Here is a 22,333-nt window from a genome sequence, read left to right as displayed (position 1 = left end):
TTCTCCAAAGATTTAAGCAAAAATTTTACTTTTTCATATCTCAAGACCACTAGGTGGCGCTGTGATGAAAATGTCACAATTTTCATTTCAATACACAAACATTTGGCGAAGATGCAGCTTCATATCCAGTTTGTTGTGGGATACCTAAAATGGCCGACATTGGGTAGTGTTTGACTTGGCATGGCAAGGTAGCTTTTCATAACTTTTTTCCGTAGTGGCTCTAGATGATATCACAAAAATTCAAGCAAATCAAAGAAAAACTCAAGGAGGAGTTTAAAAAACTAAATGTTTGCAAGTGTTCTTAGTAATTTCTTCAAAGATATATACAAATATATAATTTTTTGCCTTAAGTGCCTCTAGATGTTACATAACAAAAAAATGTAGGAGGAGTTTGAAAAGAATATTTCAAAACGGCCGATGCCCAAAATGGCAGACAGAATGCGTCAAGGAATCTTAAAATACGTCTCTTATGATTTTAGACTTATATTTGCAGTACATATAAGTAAATATAGCCATTTTTCATATCTCGATACCACTAGGTGGCGCTTTGACAAAACTGAGGGTGCAGGTGATGACTACACATACCAAGTACGTGTAAGTTTGCCGATGATACAGCCTTGAATCTGTTTTTAAGCACTCTGTCAAATTTGTTGACGCGGTATAAGATAATGTATATTCCCATTAACACGAAATCCACAACTTTGTACCGTGTTTTTTTCCGCAAAGCGGACAAAAACTCTAGTAGTTCGAAAAAATTGGTTTTTCAAAAAATTCAAAATGCAACGAAATCATCACGAGCCAATGATTCAGAGGAAAAATAATTTCGTTTCACAACTTAAGGGGGTTGTACACTGGTCGAGAAGTGTCACGTGTAGGACAAATCTCAAGTATCGCACACCGGACATGCACATTAAATAGTGCAAGCTTAGTCAGAGTCTACTTCCAGATGCAAAATATGTGTTAGCAGCCTATGTTAATCATTAATGATTTGGGACAAAAAAGATGTTATTTAATGTTAAACCAAGGGTGGGCAATTCTGGTCCTGGAGGGCTACAGTCCTGCAGAGTTTTGCTCCAACCCTAATCAAGCACACCTGAAAATCTAATCAAAGTTTTCAGTATCACTTGCAAATGAAGTTCAGGTGTGCTTGATTAGGGTTGGAGCTAAACTCTGCAGGACTGTGGCCCTCCAGGACCAGAATTGCCCACCCCTGTGTTAAACTATGTGAGTGGCGCTCTGGCGTGGCAGGGATTTGACCAGCGCCCAGTGTCACAGCGGACAGCCGCTGTCAGAGTACATTCATAGAAAATAATGTGTTTTATTTTTAGATATGCAGTGCTTCTCATCTGGTTTGCTATCCCCTTTCAGAAGTTAGAAGCAAAAACGTAAGTGAAATTTGGACTGTTGGTAGTGCTAGAGGGTTTCATCAATAAGCATAAGATTGATACAGAGCACTAGAAATTTCAAACATTAGCCACAGATGCTATCTTTCACTTTCTTGCATGTGGGGACAGATTTGTCAAAGGGCTTCTAATTTAATGCAAAACAACACTGTGTTTATGGTTAAATACTCTTACATGTCGGGCAGCACGTTCTCTGTCATGTTTTGATATGCGGTTACAGTCCCTCCAAATGATTTGTGGCTTTGTAGAGGTTTACCCTGACACCACAATTACATGGTTTGTTATTTTGTTTTGTATAAGTTGTGGTATTAGTTTGGCTCACACATTTTCAATAAACAAAGTTTCAATTAATATAAATATATATACAGCTGTTCTTTCACAATGCACATACTTAATATCAATCCTCTTTATTCTTTTTCCAGATTGACTGACCCTCAAAATGACACATTATTTGAGAGAGGTGCTTAAAGAGTACGTGACAGAGCAGTGGGTTCGAAAGAGTCGCCTGGTGAACAAAGATGGCCACTGCAACATCGAGTACGGCAACGTGATGCACACAAACCGCTTCGCCTACCTCCTAGACATATGGACCACCTTTGTGGAGACCCGATGGCGATATGTGATCTTGCAATTTGTGGCTTCTTTCACACTCAGCTGGTTCCTTTTCGGCCTGGTTTGGTACTGGATTGCCCAAAACAATGGTGACCTTGCATGGCAAGAACCACCTAAGGAACACCTATCATGTGTGGCAAACGTCAGATCCATGACCACGGCCTTTCTCTTTTCGTTGGAGACCCAGACCACCATTGGCTACGGTAACAAATACGTTACATATCGCTGTCCCGCAGCCATCGCGCTGCTCATAATTCAGTCTCTTATGGGCTCCATTATCAACTGCTTCTGGTGTGGTGTGATCATGACAAAGATCGCCCTACCCAAAAAGAGAGCCAAGACTATAATGTTCAGCGAGTCCGCAGTGATCTGCCCCAAAAAGGGCACCCTCTGTCTTCAGATCCGCGTAGCCAACCTTCGCAAGACCCTGATGATCGGCAGTCAGATTTATGGCAAGCTGCTGAGGACGACGGTCACACCAGAGGGTGAAACCATCATTCTGGACCAGGTCAACATTGACTTCACGGTGCACGCTGGCAAGGACAATCTGTTTTTCGTGTGTCCGCTGACCCTGTACCACGTTATCAATAAAGCAAGTCCATTCTATGAAATGGCGGTGGACACTTTACGTCAGCAAGAGTTTGAGCTTGTGGTCTTCCTGGATGGCACGGCCGAGTCCACCAGCTCCTCCTGCCAGGTCAGGACTTCTTACATCCCCCAGGAAATCAGGTGGGGTTACGACTTCCTCCCCATCATCTCCCGCACCACGGAGGGAAAATACCACGTGGACTTTTCCAACTTCTGCAAAATGGTGGCCGTGCCAACCCCGCATTGCTCTCGATGCTACCACGATGAGGCAGGGCATCATCACCACTCCATAAAAAAGGGCATTGAGAACCAAGGCTTTGAGGTGATTGACATCGATGTACCCAACAATACCAAAATGTAAAGCTCGGTAGCTCATTGATCAACTGTACCTCCTTGGAGAAACCATGTAACATTGATTCAGGTGCTAAAGCAGAAATGCATCTATATATTTTTATGGTGTTTTACTGTCATAGCATTGTAATTGACCTATTATTTCAGAAAATCAAAACCTTAAAGTCCTCGTGAACCTGAAGTCGCGATCGCCTTTACTCCCATGTTGTGGCGTATTTCAGAGTAAAACAGAATAGGCTCATTTGATATAAGCAAATTCCGCACAGAATCAATCACCGGTGATTGCCACGAGATGCATGCCGGTTAGAAAAGTGTCCGAGTTACGTCCGATTTGCTCTGGTGTCACGCTGACATGTGCCACAAAACCTCTCGCAATGGGGAGCCGGGCACAGTTGTTCTCCACCGATTGCGTTGACAAAAAGACTTGCTGACAACACAGCTTAATGCTCATTGGCCCGGGGATGTCAGCTAGGGTTGCCAACTTTCTTACTCTGAAATACGGGACAAAAGATGGGTCTGCCGCAGCAGTCCGGATATGGTTTTGTGGATACAGGGTATTTAAGACATTTGTCAAAATGGTAGCTAATCTCCTAATTAAATATTCATTTATAACTCTTATGCTTTGGCAACATACGGCATATCCCAAATGGCGCACTTCATGTGGACTTTCGGTCTTGTGGCCTTAAATTGCGCATGCTCACTTAGTCTACAATTCCGTAGGGTGTCCCATCTGTCATTTTTACGCTTAGAAGTGTGCTCTTCAGCGCCCCCCTTGCCCTCTTGATGCGGTCTTCGGCGAAGCCCGCGCTGCAGCAAGGCTTCGCGCACTTTACTAACCCAGAAGTCCTTGCAAAAATTAATCAGACCAATCAGATGATGGAAGGGAGGAGCTCACACTGATGGGAAACTTCTCTTCCTATTTATGGCGTGACACCCAAGTCTGTCTCAAAATACGACTACGGTGCACCCACGTGGACTCGCATCAAGGGGTCCCTAAAGTCTGCACTACATGATATCATCAAAGTGTGGACCACAATTCCAGAGTGTGCCATTTGGGACAGGGCCTAAGACAAAACACTTGTAACGCACAACAAGGGTAAAAAATGTTATCCCCTTTATGTTAATCTTCTTACGTGTAACAAACAAAAACTAGATAACATAGATTCTGTGAGCTGTAGTTATTTAGAGTCATCAGTCACTGGTTAGATCAGTGTAGCAGTCAACGCGGGACAAATAAATTAGGCTCAAAATACGTGACATCCCGGCTAATATGGGACAGTTGGCAACCCTAAATTGTCAGCGGATGACTTCTTAATTCTAAAAACTCCACTTGCCGCAGTAGAGTTTATATTTTTTTCAACTTGTTATTGACTTATGACATTTATATTTTTATATATATTTCTTTAAACTTGTATTGGTGCTAAATAATTTGTACTGTAAGCTGTTTATATTTCACACCACAGAAAATAATTTGTATCATCACTAGAGTTAGATTTATATCACAATGTTTACTAAATAGCATTTTCCAGTAATGAACAGTTGTTGATACTTCTTATAAACATCTTCATGTTCATGCATTGGTATTTCATTTGCATTTGTTTCTTTCATCTGCGATAAAATACGCAAACGCGATCTTTATACTCTGCTGACGTTTGTGGTCGACTGCGAGATTGGTGAAGTGTGAACTTTAAAGCTCTTTATTCACTCCTTCCCTCACTGCAGTCGCCTGCTAATACGCTTGTTTGACTTCATACGGCGCCGCAAGAATCGACAGCCGGATGACGTCAAAGTACCGCGAGAGCGAGACGAAATATGATTTCTTGAATCATTCTCGCGGTACTTTGACGTCTAAATTTTAGGCGAGGAAAGCCGCATCTCAAACAAACCTAATATCGCATGAGGAAAATAGTGGGCTTGTCCTGTGTTTTCCACAGTGCTTTTATTGGGTGTAGAAAAGTAGGTGTTTCATTTAGAAATGGAACTGGCATCAGACTGACAGTTGGAGGGGGTGGAGTTAACAGATGTTACCACCCAAGTTGTCCAGCTGACATCATCAGAGAATGATCACCACAAGAATGCATTTTCAGATTTTAATTGAAGTTTATGAGGGAACATGAATATAAAAAACTTACACAGATTAATTGTTCATAATTAACACTCCAATATTACATCAAAATAATTGTCAGTTTAAGTTAAGACAATGAGAGAAAACTGGAATGGCTTTATTGCTGCATTGTGGGCAATTTATTTTAGCTGACATTTTGCCCTATTTGTTCAAATCTGACCTTTTCTTAAACCTTGCTCAAAAACAACATTACTGTCTTCACATGATAAAGATTAAAGTGGGAAAGGTATGAAATTAGAGCTCTCTTTTGTTACAGGTTCATTGCATTGGGAGTGGTAATATTAACCGAAGGTTCATTTTGAGATGTGTTTCTATTATTTTCTTTTTATCTAGTCATCTGAATGGTTAACATGCAGGAACTGATTTTAAACATAATGTATTTCTGAAGATGTTTAAAGCTTCGAATCACTCTTGGATGATGTAAATGTTGTAAATTAATAGATTTTGTTATATTAAGATATTATTTGTATAAAAGTCATTTTTAGTTTGTAAATGTTTTTTTAAGAAATAAAAATGAATGAAATAGCTTGATCTGATGAGTATATTTTTGCATTTCATTATAGCATTGTAAAAAGCAATAATTTCCACCAGTATAAGATCAAAGATGACCACTTGAGGGCGCACGACACAAAGCTATAAAATCTCCAAACTTGTGTGCTTATATTTCATGCTTTTTAGCTGTTACCCAATCTAACGTATAATATAGATACTTGAGCAGCCTACGATAAATACAAATATATATTTAATTATTTTATATTATAAAATATATTAGAGATAAAGATAATAATCCAGAGAGATATACATGTGACTAGATACATGTGGCATTTCTTCATAATATTAACAATCCACGTAATATATATATATATATATATATATATATATATATATATATATATATATATATATATATATATATGGTATTTACTATAATGATATATTTCCTAGTTTCCTATAATATAGAACGCTATATCCAGTATACTTAGAATACTATATTAATTATGCTAATACTATAGTGTAATTACTATAATGCACTACGGTAAATTACATTTAACTACTGTAGATCAGTGGTTCTCAAACTGGGGTCCAGGGCCCCCAGGGGGGCCGCGAGATGGTGCCAGGGGGGCCCCAGATTTATGACATTTTATAAAATACATTCATTTTTCATGAATTCTGTGTAATTAAACCTAAAAAAAAATAAGGCTACTAACCAACAGCACTACTTTGTATAACTAAATATGTTTTGTTTAGTTAAAATGTTACATTTTAGAACAGTTTTTGTCATAAACTTTCTTTGGGGGGGGGGGGCGCGAAGGAATGCACCGTACACAAGGGGGGCCGCACGCAGAAAAAGTTTGAGAACCACTGCCGTAGATTATAGTGAACTAATATTAAAAAAAAATTCTTGTTAAATTACAGAACTGATCTGATTTGGTAGTCTTTACAAACACAACTGTTTATTACTTTTAGAAATAAATATTTAATCCAAAATCCAACATGATAACTGACATTACAGCACTGAATTCTTTGTTTTTATTATTTCATCTCATTCACCTTAAAATTATCTGTGATGTGGTGGACAAATATCCTAATGAATAAATTGTATCTAGATGTAAGATGTCATTGTGGCCCTGGGACATCCCATTGTGGTTTAAAGTCAATCAGTACTTGATTAAGTAAAAAAATATGACTTTCAAAAAAAATTATATTGACACTTAAACATCATTTATGATGATGTCAGACACAGTGTTTCCATTCAGTGATTTAATATTTCATTGAATTGTAAGTGATGATAAAAATAATTGAAATGTATGCATTTGCTTTTATGGTTTAGAGTTCAATCATTTTCATATTACTGCAAGTAAATTTAAGTGAGGGCAGAAAGTCATAAGGAGAGCTTTTTAATGTCAAAACATTTATTTTGTCACATTTTATCTATACAAACCCTTTTACAAAGGTAATACTTCATAAATTGCAAACAACAAAATTAACAAAAAGATTAATTGCAATATTTCATATATATTTATATAGTCATAAATTTAATATCCAAAATACATTGCATATATAAACTAGCACAATTCCTTCATATCCGAAAGTGATCCCTTAAAAGAGATGAATTAATGTGACTTTTTAATTACAAGTTGTTTTACTGTTACTGTACACAGCCTGCAGAAAACCAACACTTGTATAACACTGTTTTTGGCACATATTAAGTTAACCAACATTGGCGATTGGCTTAAAGGCAATTGGCATTGGAAGTGTGGTAAACCTTGATTTATGTAAAAACAGATTGTCTCAAAGCCTGAGGTTTTGGTAAGACGTTTGCTTTTCAAGGAATAAAAAATACATATCAAAATAACTTTCCTATTGTCATGGCAATGCACAAGGCTTTTTAAAAAAAAGCATTTTCCGAAAATTACTACAAAACATTCATAAACTTATCGCCCATATGTACAGATACAAAACACCTACGTAGTACAAACTACTTTCAGTAACTGATAAAAAAGTTTTTTGCATTTTGACCGAGGTCAACTCGTATTAACGTATGATTTTAACACTGTCACATATGAAAATAGCTCTGCATAATTTATACAGTAAGATGCTTAATGCCTAGTTGACCTTTGATCAAAAAACAAAACAAAAAACAAGCAAATAGGTCTGACAAACGCACAGCGTTCGCGAATCTCTGGTTTCAACTTTATGTGTTGTTGTTTTAAAGGTTTAATTTTTAATTTTAACAGAGGTACATGATGCCCACATTCAGTTATCAAGAAAGTTTTAAGACATAGAGGAATGTAATAAATTTAATTTGAACTAAATTGACACTTGGCATATTGGCTATTTTGAGATGAAATTGAATTTCACTGGCCAGTGAGGGGGATGCAAACACGAATCCCGCCAGACAGTAAGAGCGCTGAGACAACTTATACATTTACACGGGACTTACATATAGATAAAAATATGCAAATTATCTATCATTTATGAAACTTTCACATCGACACCATCTTGGTCATCAGCACTGCTAAAGATGAAAAGTTAGTTTAGCTTTAGCCAGCTAGCCTGAGAAGCTCTTAATGGAAAAAAATCCACCTGACGGGTGAACCCTTCCATTTTTCCAGTTGCCAGATTTTGCCACATGCAGCGAAAATGTTTTGGTCACTAAAAAAGACGAATTCATGTAACCAAGAAGATAAAATCCAAAGAGAAACAGGGACTAGGTCCAACAAATACAAACACTCGGTTCACAATTGCATTAACACACAGGGTGAGTTTACAGTGATTCATATTTTCGGTCGTTCACCGATTTCTACGCTATAGCCGTGGTCTTTATTTGGTAGAAGGCTTATTGGTGCAGCTTTCGGCTGTAGAAAGGCACAAGAGCATTTAGCAACACGCGCGCAGGCACTCTCCAAAACAAACATTGAACAAAAAGCCACTTGTCCTTTGAATAAGTAGTATTCCATCTGAAGAGTATCTGCCATGTTTTGGTCCGCCTTCCTCCTCTCTACTTACGTTTTCCAGCTTTTTCCAACATTTCCTTCTTTGTACATTTTTTTGGCCTCTTCAAAAACAAACAAAAGTTATACTTCCACGTTTCTTCCATTTAATTATTCTCTCCGAGTGCAGTTCAAGTTTTGGCATATAGGGTGAGAAGTGAGGGCGTTAGTAGTAACTGCCTAGGTGGGAAGGCACGTGAGTGTTGGAGTGACGCGGCATGCTCGGATTAGGATAAATTCCCGTTGGTGAGCTCCAGTACGGGGTGGTGGGCCCGAAGAAATTAGAGGAAGTGACGGGCATCGAGGGTGGATGAGGCGAAACGAAGTTGACTTTCTGTTGGTGGGTGTGGTAGCTGGGTACGTAAGGCAGCTCGTTTTGGTACTTGTACATGGATGACTCGGTCGGGTGAGGCTGCAAGGCCTGAGCAATGCCGTGGAAGTCAAACTTATAGGCGTAGCGTTTTCCGTGCACTTTGGTCATGATGTTTTTGTCGTAGTAGTAGCGCAAGGCGCGGCTCAGTTTGTCGTAGTTCATGTTGGGTTTGCTCTTGCGTTCGCCCCAGCGACGCGCTACCTCGTCGGGATCTGTCATCTTGAACTCTCCGTTGGTCCCCTCCCAGGTTATGCAGCCGGCGTTGGCGCTGTCGGAAAGAAGTTCAAGCAAAAACTGCCACAGCTGAATTTGACCTGATCCTACGCAAAGACATACACAAAGTTTTGCAATAGTTATATAAGATATTTGCATTATTCAAATTCACAAAACCCAAATGACTTCTTCCTTTGGAAACAAAATAATACATTTGGGAGAATTGTACTGGTCTTTTTCCCAAAGCAAATACAGTCAATAGGAATATGTCCCTTTAAAGGGGAAATTTCACAAGACTATTATAAGATGTCAAATAAATCTTTGGTGTCCCCAGAGTACGTATGTGAAGCTCAAAATAAAATATAGAAAATTGACACTTTGTATGTGTACGCAAAAATGTGCCGCTTTTGTGGGTGTGTCCTTTAAAATGCAAATGAGCTGATCTCTGCACTAAATTGCAATGCTGTGGTTGGATAGTGCAGATTCAGGGGTGTTATTATCCCCTTCTGACATCACAAGGGGAGCCAAATTTCCATTACCTATTTTTTCACACGCTTGCAGAGAATAGTTTACCAAAACTAAGTTACTGGGTTGATCTTTTTCACATTTTATGGGCTGGTAGAAGCACTGGAGACCCAATCATAGCATTTAAACATGGAAAAAGTCAGATTTTCATGATATGTCCTCTTTAAGAGAGGTAAGAAAAATGTATTATTAGTGACCCATTCATAATGGTTTTTTATAAGGAAGTAGACTGAGTCATTGTAAAGACATATAAGGACATATCAGTCATTGTATGGTGCATTTTTGAAGCCTGTACTTGTATATATTAAAGATGTTAAAATATTCCTTTAAGAGTTCTTGTTGTTACCTGGGTTGGCGAGTCGACTGCTGGTGGGTCCTAATATCTGATAAGGGTCTAACAGAAGAGAAAATTGAGTATATGTTACTTAAAGCCTGAAAAAAAACAATTAATTTAAATTTGAAGTTGCTGATCTTCTCATTGGTGTTTGAATGCATAAGTGTGGCGTCTTGTGGTGGAGATTTTCTGCTCACCTGGCTGAGGCCGAGCTTGCTCAGTGTTCTTGGATACGTTTTGAGACACCACTGTTGGAGAGCCTGAGAAATGGAAAGGGTGAAAAACAGCGAGAGAGAGAGAGAGAGAGAGAGAGAGAGAGAGAGAGAGAGAGAGAAAGTTATACACATTTGTCTGGGCGAGCAGACCAATCAGTCGTGGTCCAAAGAAAACAGGAGCAGTAGCTGGCTAAACTGCTAAGCACTTAATGGGCTTTTTAGCTCTCTGTGTCTCTTGAAACTGAAAACTGACCATTTGCCTCATGGCTGACTTTCCGCATTACCGTCCAGGTTAAAGTACAGACATCCGAATCAAGAACATGTCTTACGTTATGTATGTCTGATCAATACATCATGCAAATCTCTATGAAGGTAGAATATAAACAGCTGTTGACATGGGACTAACCTTTGCCACTGTGAATACTGTTCGACCAGCCTGCTCTCCGTACAGCATCATAAGACGCATCTGATAAAAAAAACATTAGAAAGAGAAATAACTTATTAAAAAAAGTAGTTTTATAGTCTGCTATATATTGCTAAGAATTTGGAAAAACATTTTAAGAACATTCATTTGAAATGAATCAAATTCAAATGGTTTATATCCCAGTAAATCTCTTTGCCCAAGGAGTATTTTTGTCCATATTTTTACTCTAAAAAATGTGTGTGCGTGTCTGTGTATGAAAGATGTTTGGTTTTATCTGACAGACTTCTGAAACACAGTAAATACAATTGCATACTCATAAACCCCTAATATAATAATTGTCAGAATTATTAATCTCTTTGAATGCAAGAGGATCAGTTTGTTTTTAAAGATCTCACAGAGCCACAAACTGTCTGCAAGCAAATTTTCAGAGCATATAACAGATGGTGAATGTGATTTTTTTTGTTAAGCACGCGAACAAATCAATATCAAAACTCACTGTCTCACAGTTATGAGCTCTATATTGTACGTGATGCACATTTTTTTAAGCTTTAGTATTTTGGTAACACTATACAATACAATAAGGTTGTATTTGTTAACAATTAGGTAATCCATTAGCTAACAATGAACTAACAATCAACAATACTTCTACAGTAATAAAAGCATTGTTACTTTTAACATTAAATGAATGCACCATGAACTAACATGAATAATTGTATTGACATTAACTAACATGACATAACAAGAATTAATAAATGCTGAAAAACTGAATTGTTCATTGCTTGTTCATGTTTATTAATGCATTTACTAATGTTTACTAATACAACCTTATTGTAAAGTGTTACCAAGATTTTTTAAATGAGCATGAACACTTTTGAAAATGTTGCATGTTTTAACAAATTGATTGATCTTATTTTTGATCCAGAATTTTATTTTTTATAAATTCCTACAGTATATCTATATATTTCTACAAACATTATTTATATGTCATTTTATGTAGCTTTTAATAATGTAAAGTCAAACTTATGCAGCACATTTAAACAAAATGCTGCATGTCTTCATCTAAACACATGAAAATGTTCTCATACTTAATTGTGTTAATTATGCATTAATAAAAAATATTTTTATATACATAAAAAATAAAAATACACACCGATATGTGACCCTCCACCACAAAACCTTTTTAATGCCAAAAGTCATCAGGATATTAAGAAAAGATCATGTTTTATGAAGATACTTTATACACTGTTAAAAATAATACGCTGGATTTACTTAAAAATATAGTGCATCATTTTTGCATCTACTTTTTTAAGTAAGTTTTACTTGAAATTGTAAGCAGTTGCATAAATTGCTTAAAATTCCATGTAATGCAAAAATGATGCACTATATTTTTAAGTAAATCCAGTCTTTATTTTTTTCAGTGTACATTTCTTATAACCTATATATATATGAAGAGTTTCGTTGCAAAACGAGATAAATCCATTTTGTCAAAACATGTTTATTATTATGTTATCATGTTATTATTTTGTTTTACGGTGCTATTTAGCTGTATTTTTTAAGTTATGAAGGTTTAAATCAAAACAAACCAACTGCAGTTGCATTGATATTAACTGGAATGCATAACCAAAAAACGCGATTTCTGAACAATTAAAAAAACTGTGGTTATCTCGTTTTGCAACGAAACTCTTCATATATATTCATCATACGTAATACAGTATGTGTTGCTAAGGACTTAATTTAAACAACTTTAAAGGGTATTTTCTCAATATTTAGTTTTTTTTAGATAAATCTCAATTAAAAGAAAAAAAGATCCTCAAGACATTTTTTGTAGTTCACATCGTATATTTTCATATATTTCATATATTCAAAATGCAACTGAGACCACTTTGGTTCAATTTCTGGCAACACCGTTTTAATATTACGGCAACTGAACAAACGGAACAAACAACTTAACTTATAAAAGTTTCAAGATTTACTCTGCATAGCAAGAATGCAAAGGCAAATGCCTCAGAGGAAAATGGCAAGAATTTCTATAAAAGTCGTGGAGGACGCATGTGTGTTTCTTGTGGATGCCTCAGACACTACTTCACTCTTGAAACAGTCCCATCTTGTCTTAAAGCAGCACTGATCCCTCTTTCCCAAACAAAAAAAGGCTAATGATTGACACTAATCAAGTTTCTATATGCCCTCGACTGCATGCTCAGACTTTTGGCCTTGGTTACAGAATAAATGTTTTCTCTAGGGCTTACAGTGCTACTGTATAAAAGTAAACCTGCCAAAAAAAAACTCTTATTGAAAGTCTGCAATTATGCTTTTGAAAGTAATCTTTGTTTTATGTCCATCCTGAGAATTCAAACAACTAGATTTCTAATGGAAAATTAGTATCATCAATCCAAAGCATGGGCCAATACTTCTGCAACTATGGTATTACAGCGCCCTCTTCTGGTCGTTTCGCTTGAAATCAATTCAAAGTTTTCAGTGGAACATTAACATTAAAAGACAAAGAAAAATGTTTAGCTTGGAAAGTGCTGATAAACGACACGATCCACGTTTCAAAATCTCAGCCGTGTCTCCAGCCAGCATTTCACTGCTAAAACAGCGTCCAAGAGAAAAGATGATAGTAAAGTTTCAAAGTATCATAAACTTGCGATAATAAAAGAAAGAACGTCCAAGACCTTTATTACTCCTGGTTATCATTAAATCTAGCACAATATATAGTCTATTCGGTTAGTTGCCTTTTCATCTTTCATTAGCCAGCCAAACAGAACGTCCAGCCCTAAACTAAAACCATTGCTAAAGCCAAAACAAATGAAAACGTGACCAAGCAATAACAACATTAGCTGTTTCTGCATTTTAAACTGAAGTAATCTGACGTATTTAAATAACACACTGCAGCTTTAAGGCTCATCAAACGAAAGCACAATATTATTTTCTTTGGCTGTAAATATTGAGACGACAATAACTGTTGTTTGCTGCATAACTATAAAAGTAAATGAAATTGTAGCACTAGAGACTAAACACCAAAGCATTCTCTATTAAAGCAATTTATAAACGCAATGAATTCAGGCCATAATAACAACATTTTCATTTATTTTAGATCTTCTTTCATTCTCAGTCCTAAACCGCTCACGCTTTCTTTCTAATGATCTTCATTCTTCACTCTCTCACTGTCTGTCAGATCTGATCTGGAGAAGGGCCGAGACAGAAAGAGAGAGAGAGAGAAAGAGAGAGAGTCCACAGAGAGTTACGTTTCCTGCCTGCCGAGTCTGCTCACACAACCTCTCTTTGTTTTACTAGCCTTTTTTCCCCCGTTTTTAATGCCCCTCCACCATGAAAAAACACACAGCAGCCAGGAGGAGAAGAAGGGTCACAAACCAATGGAGAGAACAGAGAAAGAGAGAGCGAGAGAGATGAAGAGCAGACAGACGCATCGGAATTCAAAAAGAAAACAATAGTGGTGGCCATTGCTACTGTCTAAAAGAGCAGAGGAACTTGCGGAGGAGCGAAACCGTGTAGGAGACACAACAGTGGGAAAGACTGATGGATGTGACCGCCAGATCTCTCTCGGATCTGAAACGGTGAAAAGCAGAAAGAGCCAGAATTCCCAATTCAATCACATCCGAACTCAACTGCGAAATGAGAGACAGACACGCATCTGGGATATGGGCTTTTAAATCCGTCCCAATACGGTGGCTGTAAATTTAGATTGTCAGTAACGCATACACTGGGTTCACACACTCATCTCTTCCATAAACGAGAGGCCGGGATTGTACCAGGTATATGGTATAAAGACAAATGAGCGCTATCTTGCTTAAACAGTTGTGTTCCCAGTCTGTGCTGAGATCTGCTTTGCTTTCTTTGGGTGTGGCGTCTCCTCGAGAGACCAAGCCTAGTCAAAACAAGATCCTGGCCCGGCCAGCCGTCTAGACTAGCTCAGTTTTGAAACGGCACGCTCAAGTTCAGCATATATAGGCAACAGTCAATGTTTGTTTAAATGGTATACGGAAACAGTTTCCTAGAGGACCACGAGCTTTGGATATGTAAGTTTTGACATCGGCGAACACCAATGCGATGCAAGAGTGTGTCACATGTGGGTTAAGTATAGTAATTTGAACGGCTATTAATAAAACATATAAAAAAGGGGAATATTTGAGTTTGTATGATTAAATGGTGCCAAAACACTGAGAGAAATCAATATTGCTCCTATAGGCTCTGCACCTGCGATGCCTCAAAACGCTGCTTATATACAAAGCTTATTAGGTTTTGGGACAGAGCCATATTGCGCTAAATAGTTTTGTATTTAATGTTGTAATTGGACAATTATTCACCATTAACTGTTTACTACCTGGGATAAATTAGCAAAGAATTATGGCCTAAGATAAGGACATTAAAACATAAATCAATCTTATAAATCCTACCCAGTCTCCTGAAGATGCGTACAAACAGCACAAAGTGTAAAAACCGCGCAACACATACGCCAAACTCCACTTTGGCGTGCATATGATACACCAGTCCTTCCCATTCACTTAAACGGTGCATCTTTTTTTGTCGTTTTATTTATTGGTTTCTCTTTTTTTCTTAATTTTCGCTTGGGTTTAGGGTTAGATTTTAGATTTGCTTAATGAGGTTATTAAATATACAGGTTTCTCCATGTTTTTGTCCATATTTAAGCCATGGTCGCTTGGAGTTGGGGTTAGAGTTGGGGTTTGGGTTAGGATGTCATTTTTATATAACAAAAAGTTGCGAAAAAGCGAAAATGGTAAAAAAAATTGAGAAACTAATAAATAAAACAACAAAAAAAGCACCGCCTAAGTGAATGGGAAGGACCGGCGCATCATATGGACGCCAAAGTGGAATTTGGCGTATGTATTGCACGATTTTTACACTTCTTGCTATTTATACGCATCTTCAAAAGACTGGGCTGTATAAATCATACTCTCAAGATGTTAAAATTATCATTGCATTTTTATTTCATGGATTAAATTTTGAGACTCTATGGGAGGTGTATGAATCACTGTAAAAAAAGTAGCTGTAATTATGCAACTGGTTGCCAGTAACTTACTGTAGAAGATAAAGACTGAAAATGTTTCATGTTTATTTAACTTTGAACAAACTGTTGCCAGTAAATAACAAAGGTAAAATCTACAGTAAATTACTGGCAGCTAGTTTCCAGTAATACCCAGTAATACTGTAATTTCTAAATAATTTTTTTACAGTGTAACTATAGTCCACCTCTTAATTGTTTAGGTATTTACGTGACCCTGCACTGTTAGACTTAACTGTAATTTCTACAGTTACTTACCACAAAATGCCCAGTAAAATACCGTCATTTTATTTTCCAGTTGATTACTGTAATATGCATTGCATTATGGGTATTAACATTTCATTTACAGTTATTTACTGTATGTTTTGAATTTGCTGTAGACTGCAGTAAAACAACAGCAGTAGTGCTTTCTGTAGGTGAATAAAATAGTGTTATAAAAGCCTATAAAATGGAAAAATAAAATATATCTATGAAACGAAATACATTTTATTTGTTATGCTTTTAGCAGTGAAGCAAATTTCAAAATGTGAATTGTTTTTCAGCAGTGTAAATAATTTATTGAGAATTGTAGATAGAAACAAGAAAGGGATTATGGATAAATGCTTGACCGTCAGATTTGAATTTGACCACAAGACTTCAAAACAATAATGACTCCTCGAAATGTTGAAAGAGTGACAGAAGAGGCTACTTGGGGATTGTAGTGAATAACTTTCATCAAGTGACTGTAGCACTGTGGTAGTGTTACAGACCTACGACAAGGGCGTCCTGGGTTTGATTCCCCCTCAAGGCAGTATTTTTAAAAAAACTAGGTTACAGTAAGGCTATTATACTGTAGAATGGAACTGCGGTAAAGGCATCATACTGTAAAAAACATGTACAGTTATGGTACTGTAATGGGGAAGTAATTCAGTTACCGCATATATACAATAAAAAGTCAAACAGTGTGTCTGTGAAATCCAGACTAAAGTCTCACAATCACGAGATTTGGAGCATCACAGTTTGATTTCACTCATTGATTTCATTAAAAAAAAAAAAAATTCTCAGTCAATTTTAAAGATATCAAGGGTAATTTTTTACAAAATGTTGATTTTATGTAGATATTACTTTTGTGTGGAGTTTTACTCATCACCTCCGCAATTGTGAGAAAGAGGTCAAAGGTCTTAAAGCGTTCTCAGAGTTATCTTATCTTAAGGCTCACTGTACTAATGAGTACAGAACAGGTGGTCTGACTTCTGGCTTTTATCAGGATAGCCGGTCCTCTGGTCTTACCCAGATTATCCTGTGCTCCGGAGAGCAGCGCTATCACTGTTATTGCAGCGTTGTGCTTTCTGAAGTGGGAATGTCCTAAGTAGCCCGTTCTCCAGAGAGACTGTCAAATGTTTACTTAAATGGTTTATGCAAACTGATTTCCTTGATGTGTCTGAGAGCCTGATTTAATTTGGATGTGTATCTTGTAGCATCAGTGGAAAGTACACAAGTAAATTGAGTTATAGGCAAACGAGTCACGACAGTTGTCTACTATCTCTGGAGGAATGAATATTCAATGATAAAACAAACATCTTCAATAAAATCTTAGATCTGACAATTAACATAACTGACTGTCTCCGCCTTCTAACTTTATAGAATGAACACACTTTAAATTAATTTTAACATTTATTCTGCACTCTCTGAATTAAAAGTACAAAAGTCGTCACTCATACATATTTGAAATGCAATGTTAAATTCCAAACCACTTGTTTGTTTGTTTTCATTGACTCGTATTTGGCCACGTATTGCTCATGTACCTATCTAATGGGGCAACACTTCTGCAACAAAAATTACCCATAATATACTGCAAAATCATCAGCCAATGAGATGCAAGTCTGTATTGGTTTTATTAATCTGTTACTTTTATGCAACAAGTTATGTTGGCTGAACAAATAAGTTTTAAGTAAAGCTGACAAGACACATTTTTTTGTTGAATGAACTAGATTAAATTACATTTACATTGTTAGATTGATTTTTAAAGTTATCACAACATGAAAGAATTAAGTAAAAAAAAAATGGAATGTGAGGTGGTTATTTTATATATTAGTTCTTTAAAGACAAAGACTCAATGTTAATATTCATTTAACTTTGACCAAACTGTTGCTTGTAAATAACGTACATTTAAATCTACAGTAAGTTACTGGGAAACAGCTGCATAACTACAGCAATATTTTTACCGTGTACCTTTTAAAAAGGTATTAATATATATCATTTTGGTACAGATATGTACATTTGAGGTACCAATATGAACCTTTTAGATATAAAGTGTACTTTTTAAAAAGGTACCGCCCCGTTGGCAACTTTTGTACATTGTGAAACTTCTCTAACCCAACCGTTGGCTTAAATTAACCTAAAAAGATCCATATTGGATGGATAAAAATAACCATGGGTTAAAAATAACACAGTATTTTTTAAATGCAGCTGCAAAGTCACAAAGTTGAATAAATTTACGAGAAACTCATAATTTATTTTTATTTGCTATGTGGTATTTTCATGATATGAGAAGTATACACACCACATAGCAAGCTACGTCATATTATGCCAATATTATTTTAAGAATTATCCAAACAGAATCCTGTATGCAAGACAATGTGACTTTTTAAATAATTGTAAGTCACAAATTTGCCTTTTTCATTTGACTTAACTTTCGTTTTATAAAAAAAAAAATTATTTTATTTTTGCCTTAAAAGTTCTTAGTATGCACTTTTGTACCCCAGTGTGAAGACCTTACAATACAGTGCACTGCAGCTAGTCAACTATAAATGTAATATAAATACAAGTTACAGAATGTACAGCGATTTCCCAGACAGGGTTTAGAATAATACAGGACTTAGTTATATAGTAGTTTCCACAAACATAAACTGTAAAAAATTAGCTGTAATTATGCAGCTGGTTGCCAGTAACGTACTGTAAAGACTTATTAATGTTTAATGTTCATTTAACTTTAACACAAACTCTTGCCAGTAAATAACATAAATGTAAAGTCTACAGTAAGTTACTGGCAACCAGCTGTCAGTAATACTGTAATTTCTACATCATTTTTTTCAGTGTACCTTACAAAAAACAATACTGGTTTGTATCTTGACACTAAACACTTACACTTATATATGTTAAGATACAATTTTTTATTTTAAATCAAGGCAGCTCAAACATGCATTTTAGTCTTGGACCTGTCTGGGAAACTGCTTTTTTAAAAAACACAATAATTTGCATCTTGTGTTCCATCAACAATGTCCAGGTGTTGAAACATAGCCTGAACATTCAGTAAACGTTACTATGGTTTGCGCAAAACATGGCGAAATCTGTCACTTGCAATCTTACACAATTTGTGGTTTTACTGACCACTGTGCAAGGTTTAATCTGTCATCACACAGAAAAAGCCATTTGAGGTGAACATTTCATTACTGCAGATGAGACAAAAAATGTGCTGTGCTTATATTATGAAATGCCTATTCAGTGTTCCTAAAATCAATGCTCTTCTTAAATCATAAAATACATCTCTGAATCACTGAGTCACTAAGAAAATCACTAAAAACAAAAACTAGCATCCCTGGATCCCTGTTTCCTCCATTAAGACATAATTTGGACATGTTTTAGTCTCTCTATCTGCTATATTGTTGACAGAGACAGCTGTTTCTCTACCCTTTCTCTCTCTCTATGCTACAGGTTTAGTACAGCGTTGCATGTGGCTTTTGTCTTGCTAATTGTCTCCCTGCTCTGAGAGCTGCAGTGCTGTCTGCGTTCAGGTGGGTTCAACTGAATTGTTGACGTTCTTTATTTGCACCACACAAAGACAGCACCTGCTGGCCACCTCGCCTCAGCCCGGAGATCTACTCTGATGTACAGAAGAAGATGGAAATGGGGACAGGGGCCAACTAAACAGTCTGCAATGCTCTTATTTTAGTGAAATGATAGGACCTCTCAGGTCTCAAATGAATCCCCGTCAAGTCCATACTGTATGCATTGTTCATGTAGTGTGCATTTCGTGTCTACTAATGGATGGTACGATTGATTGAAGAATAAAAATTCAAGCGTATACATAAACTGCGGACACTTTTACCCAAAGTGACATTCATTGCATTCAAGATGTACCTTTAATCAGAATATGTGTTTCCTTGAGATTTAACCCATGAGCTAGACATTACAAGGTCTACCAGTTAAGCTACAGGTATTATGACGTTGGGTTTATGTACTGTACATGTGTTTTACCTTCTTTGGCAGCCAGACGAGGAGACTGGTCGGTATGAGATGGCGTGTTGTACGATATTGATGAGCTGCCTGCAACACAAAACAACCAAAATGGTCATTTGAAAATACACAATTTGCTAATTGAAAAAGACAAAATATACATATATGCATTCTCTGAAAAGTTCGATTGGCCTTTTATTTGACATGCAAATGTATTTTGTTCAGAGCATGCTCGTATATTTTTCTCTTTGTAAAGCAGCAGTTATTTATTGTTCATATATAAACAAATACGATCACTTTACAATAAGGTTGTAACTGTTATATACAGTAGTTAAAGGAATAGTCCATTTTCTTAAAAGAAAAATCCAGATAATTTACTCACCACCATGTCATCCAAAATGTTGATGTCTTTCTTTGTTCAGTCGAGAAGAAATTATGTTTTTTTTGAGGAAAAGATTGTAGGATTTTTCTCATTTTAATGGACTTTAATGGACACCAACACTTAACACTTAACTTAACACGTAACAGTTTTTTCCAACAGAGTTTCAAAGGACTATAAACGATCCCAAACGAGGCATAAGGGTCTTATCTAGTGAAACGATTGTAATTTTTGACAAAAAAATAAAAAAATATGCACTTTTAAACCACAACTTTTTGTCTAGTTCCCTTCCAGCATGACCTAACGTAAATGCGTAGTGACGTAGGGAGGTCACGTGTTACATATATAAAACGCACATTTACGGACCATTGTAAACAATAAACTGACACAAAGACATTCATTAGTATCATTCCACATACAACAACTTCGGAATGGTCCTCTTTCTCAACACTTGTTTAAAAGTGTATATTTGTTATTTTTATTGTCAAAAATGACAATCGTTTCTCTAGATAAGACCCTAGAGTCCTTTGAAACTCTGTTGAAAAAAACTGTTACGTGTTGAGTTAAGTGTTAAGTGTTGGTGTCCATTAAAGTCCATTAAAATGAGAAAAATGTTTTCCTCAAAAAACATAATTTCTTCTGGACTGAACAAAGAAAGACATCAACATTTTGGATGACATGGTGTTGAGTAAATTATCTGGATTTTTCTTTTAAGAAAATGGACTATTCCTTTAATGTGCATGAACTAACATAAACATTTGTATTGGCATTAACAAAGATGAATAAATCTTGTAAATGTATTGTTCATTGTAAGTAGGCTATGTGTTAACAAATAGCTCCTTATAGCAAAGTATTACCAAACAAGCGTCCATTCATGCCTTGATACAGGTTTATTTTACGTTTAACTGACATTATATTAACTTTTTTTGTACTAAAACTGGTAGCCTGGTTATTTAGGGTTTATAAACGTGTAATAACTATGTAACTACATTGTAACAACTCAAACAATTGCATATCCTGCAAAAAAAATCACTTCAAGCATCAGCAAATTACGACTAATTCTCAACAATCATCTGTTTCCCACAAGAGCTCCTCAGTTTTGAACATCCAGAGGCATTGCAGTCCAAACACAATCTGCCGCGCACATAAAGAAGCATTCATGTGCAGTCTGAAAGTGTTTCCACTGATCCACCTCAGATCTGTCCTGAAGCTCTCTCTCTCCCCATTTTAGCTGCTGCTACTCGTAAATCAATTCGAAGGAAAACAGAGGGAAAATTACGCTGGCAAAACAACATCTTCCTACTGTGGATGGAGGGCTGATGGTTTCAGTAGTGGGAAGCTGTTTCTTTGCGCTTTAATCAGTTTAGAGGTGATAGCAATGCGTTTCAATATACGTGTTTGCATGTGTGCGTTTGTGCATGTATGTTTTATGGGGGAGGAGGGAGAGCATTAAACACATATTTTAACCTTCAGGCCCCTAACCCCCCTAAGCGATGCTGTTGGGGCCACCGAACAGGGCAGCCTTTGTATGGGGTGCGATCCCCACACAGAAATCAAAGACTGCTGTTCCCATACAAAAATAAACCCCCACATATACATGCGTAAGAAAGAGAGTAAGAAAAGACGCAACAGAAACATGGGGTTACACCTGAAATGAATAGTAGTTCACCCAACTGTACCCTAAATTTTACTTTTTTACCCAATCAGTATTGTGAATACTGTAGAGCTCTTACATATTTGTATTTTTGGCGAACAATCCCTTTAAGCTTCTGTACTGCAATGTCCTTGTTAAGGAGCAGCTAAGTTTTGGGGTGCGCAGTTGTATGTGTGCTAATGTTTTTGTGCTTCTCACCCGTTACATTTGAAAGCCATCGAGTGGTTTAGATTAAAATTCTTTAAACTCCATCTGTTGCAGGTCTGGATCATTATATTCCTATATATATTACACAACACATATACTGTACCACACAACAGCACCTGCCTGAAAACTCTCAAAAAGACACAATAAACAGCTAACACAATCTCATGGCAATTCGTACTA

General features: G+C 36.6%; 2 protein-coding genes across 10 annotated transcripts in view; one reads left to right on the top strand and one right to left on the bottom strand.

Annotated features, from left to right (window-relative positions):
• The window catches only part of LOC129419301 (ATP-sensitive inward rectifier potassium channel 1), a 28,369-nt gene extending 22,759 nt beyond the window's left edge, over positions 1 to 5,610 (top strand). For 2 of the 3 annotated variants that reach the window (XM_055174407.2, XM_055174404.2), the window contains exon 4: positions 1,826 to 5,610. In XM_055174407.2, coding sequence (XP_055030382.2) covers positions 1,843 to 2,964 — 1,122 coding nt within the window. In that variant the 5' untranslated portion in view covers positions 1,826 to 1,842 and the 3' untranslated portion in view covers positions 2,965 to 5,610. Of the gene's footprint in view, positions 1 to 1,291; positions 1,386 to 1,825 lie in introns of those variants that run through there. The other variant, XM_073853432.1, reaches the window with a different exon arrangement.
• Positions 5,611 to 6,960: 1,350 nt separating this feature from the next.
• fli1 (Fli-1 proto-oncogene, ETS transcription factor) overlaps positions 6,961 to 22,333 on the bottom strand; it is a 33,692-nt gene continuing 18,319 nt past the window's right edge. For all 7 annotated transcript variants that reach the window (XM_055174390.2, XM_055174392.2, XM_055174393.2 and 4 more), the window contains 5 exons: positions 19,935 to 20,003; positions 10,640 to 10,699; positions 10,216 to 10,278; positions 10,031 to 10,078; positions 6,961 to 9,266 (listed from right to left, as the gene is read on the bottom strand). In XM_055174390.2, coding sequence (XP_055030365.1) covers positions 8,740 to 9,266; positions 10,031 to 10,078; positions 10,216 to 10,278; positions 10,640 to 10,699; positions 19,935 to 20,003 — 767 coding nt within the window. In that variant the 3' untranslated portion in view covers positions 6,961 to 8,739. The remainder of the gene's footprint in view (positions 9,267 to 10,030; positions 10,079 to 10,215; positions 10,279 to 10,639; positions 10,700 to 19,934; positions 20,004 to 22,333) is intronic.

This window comes from Misgurnus anguillicaudatus, chromosome 15 (genome assembly GCF_027580225.2).
Source record: "Misgurnus anguillicaudatus chromosome 15, ASM2758022v2, whole genome shotgun sequence".
In the NCBI taxonomy this organism is placed as follows: Eukaryota; Metazoa; Chordata; class Actinopteri; order Cypriniformes; family Cobitidae; genus Misgurnus; species Misgurnus anguillicaudatus.
The sequence above is the reverse complement of the archived record's forward strand: the minus strand, read 5'-3'. Positions and strand labels throughout refer to the sequence as shown.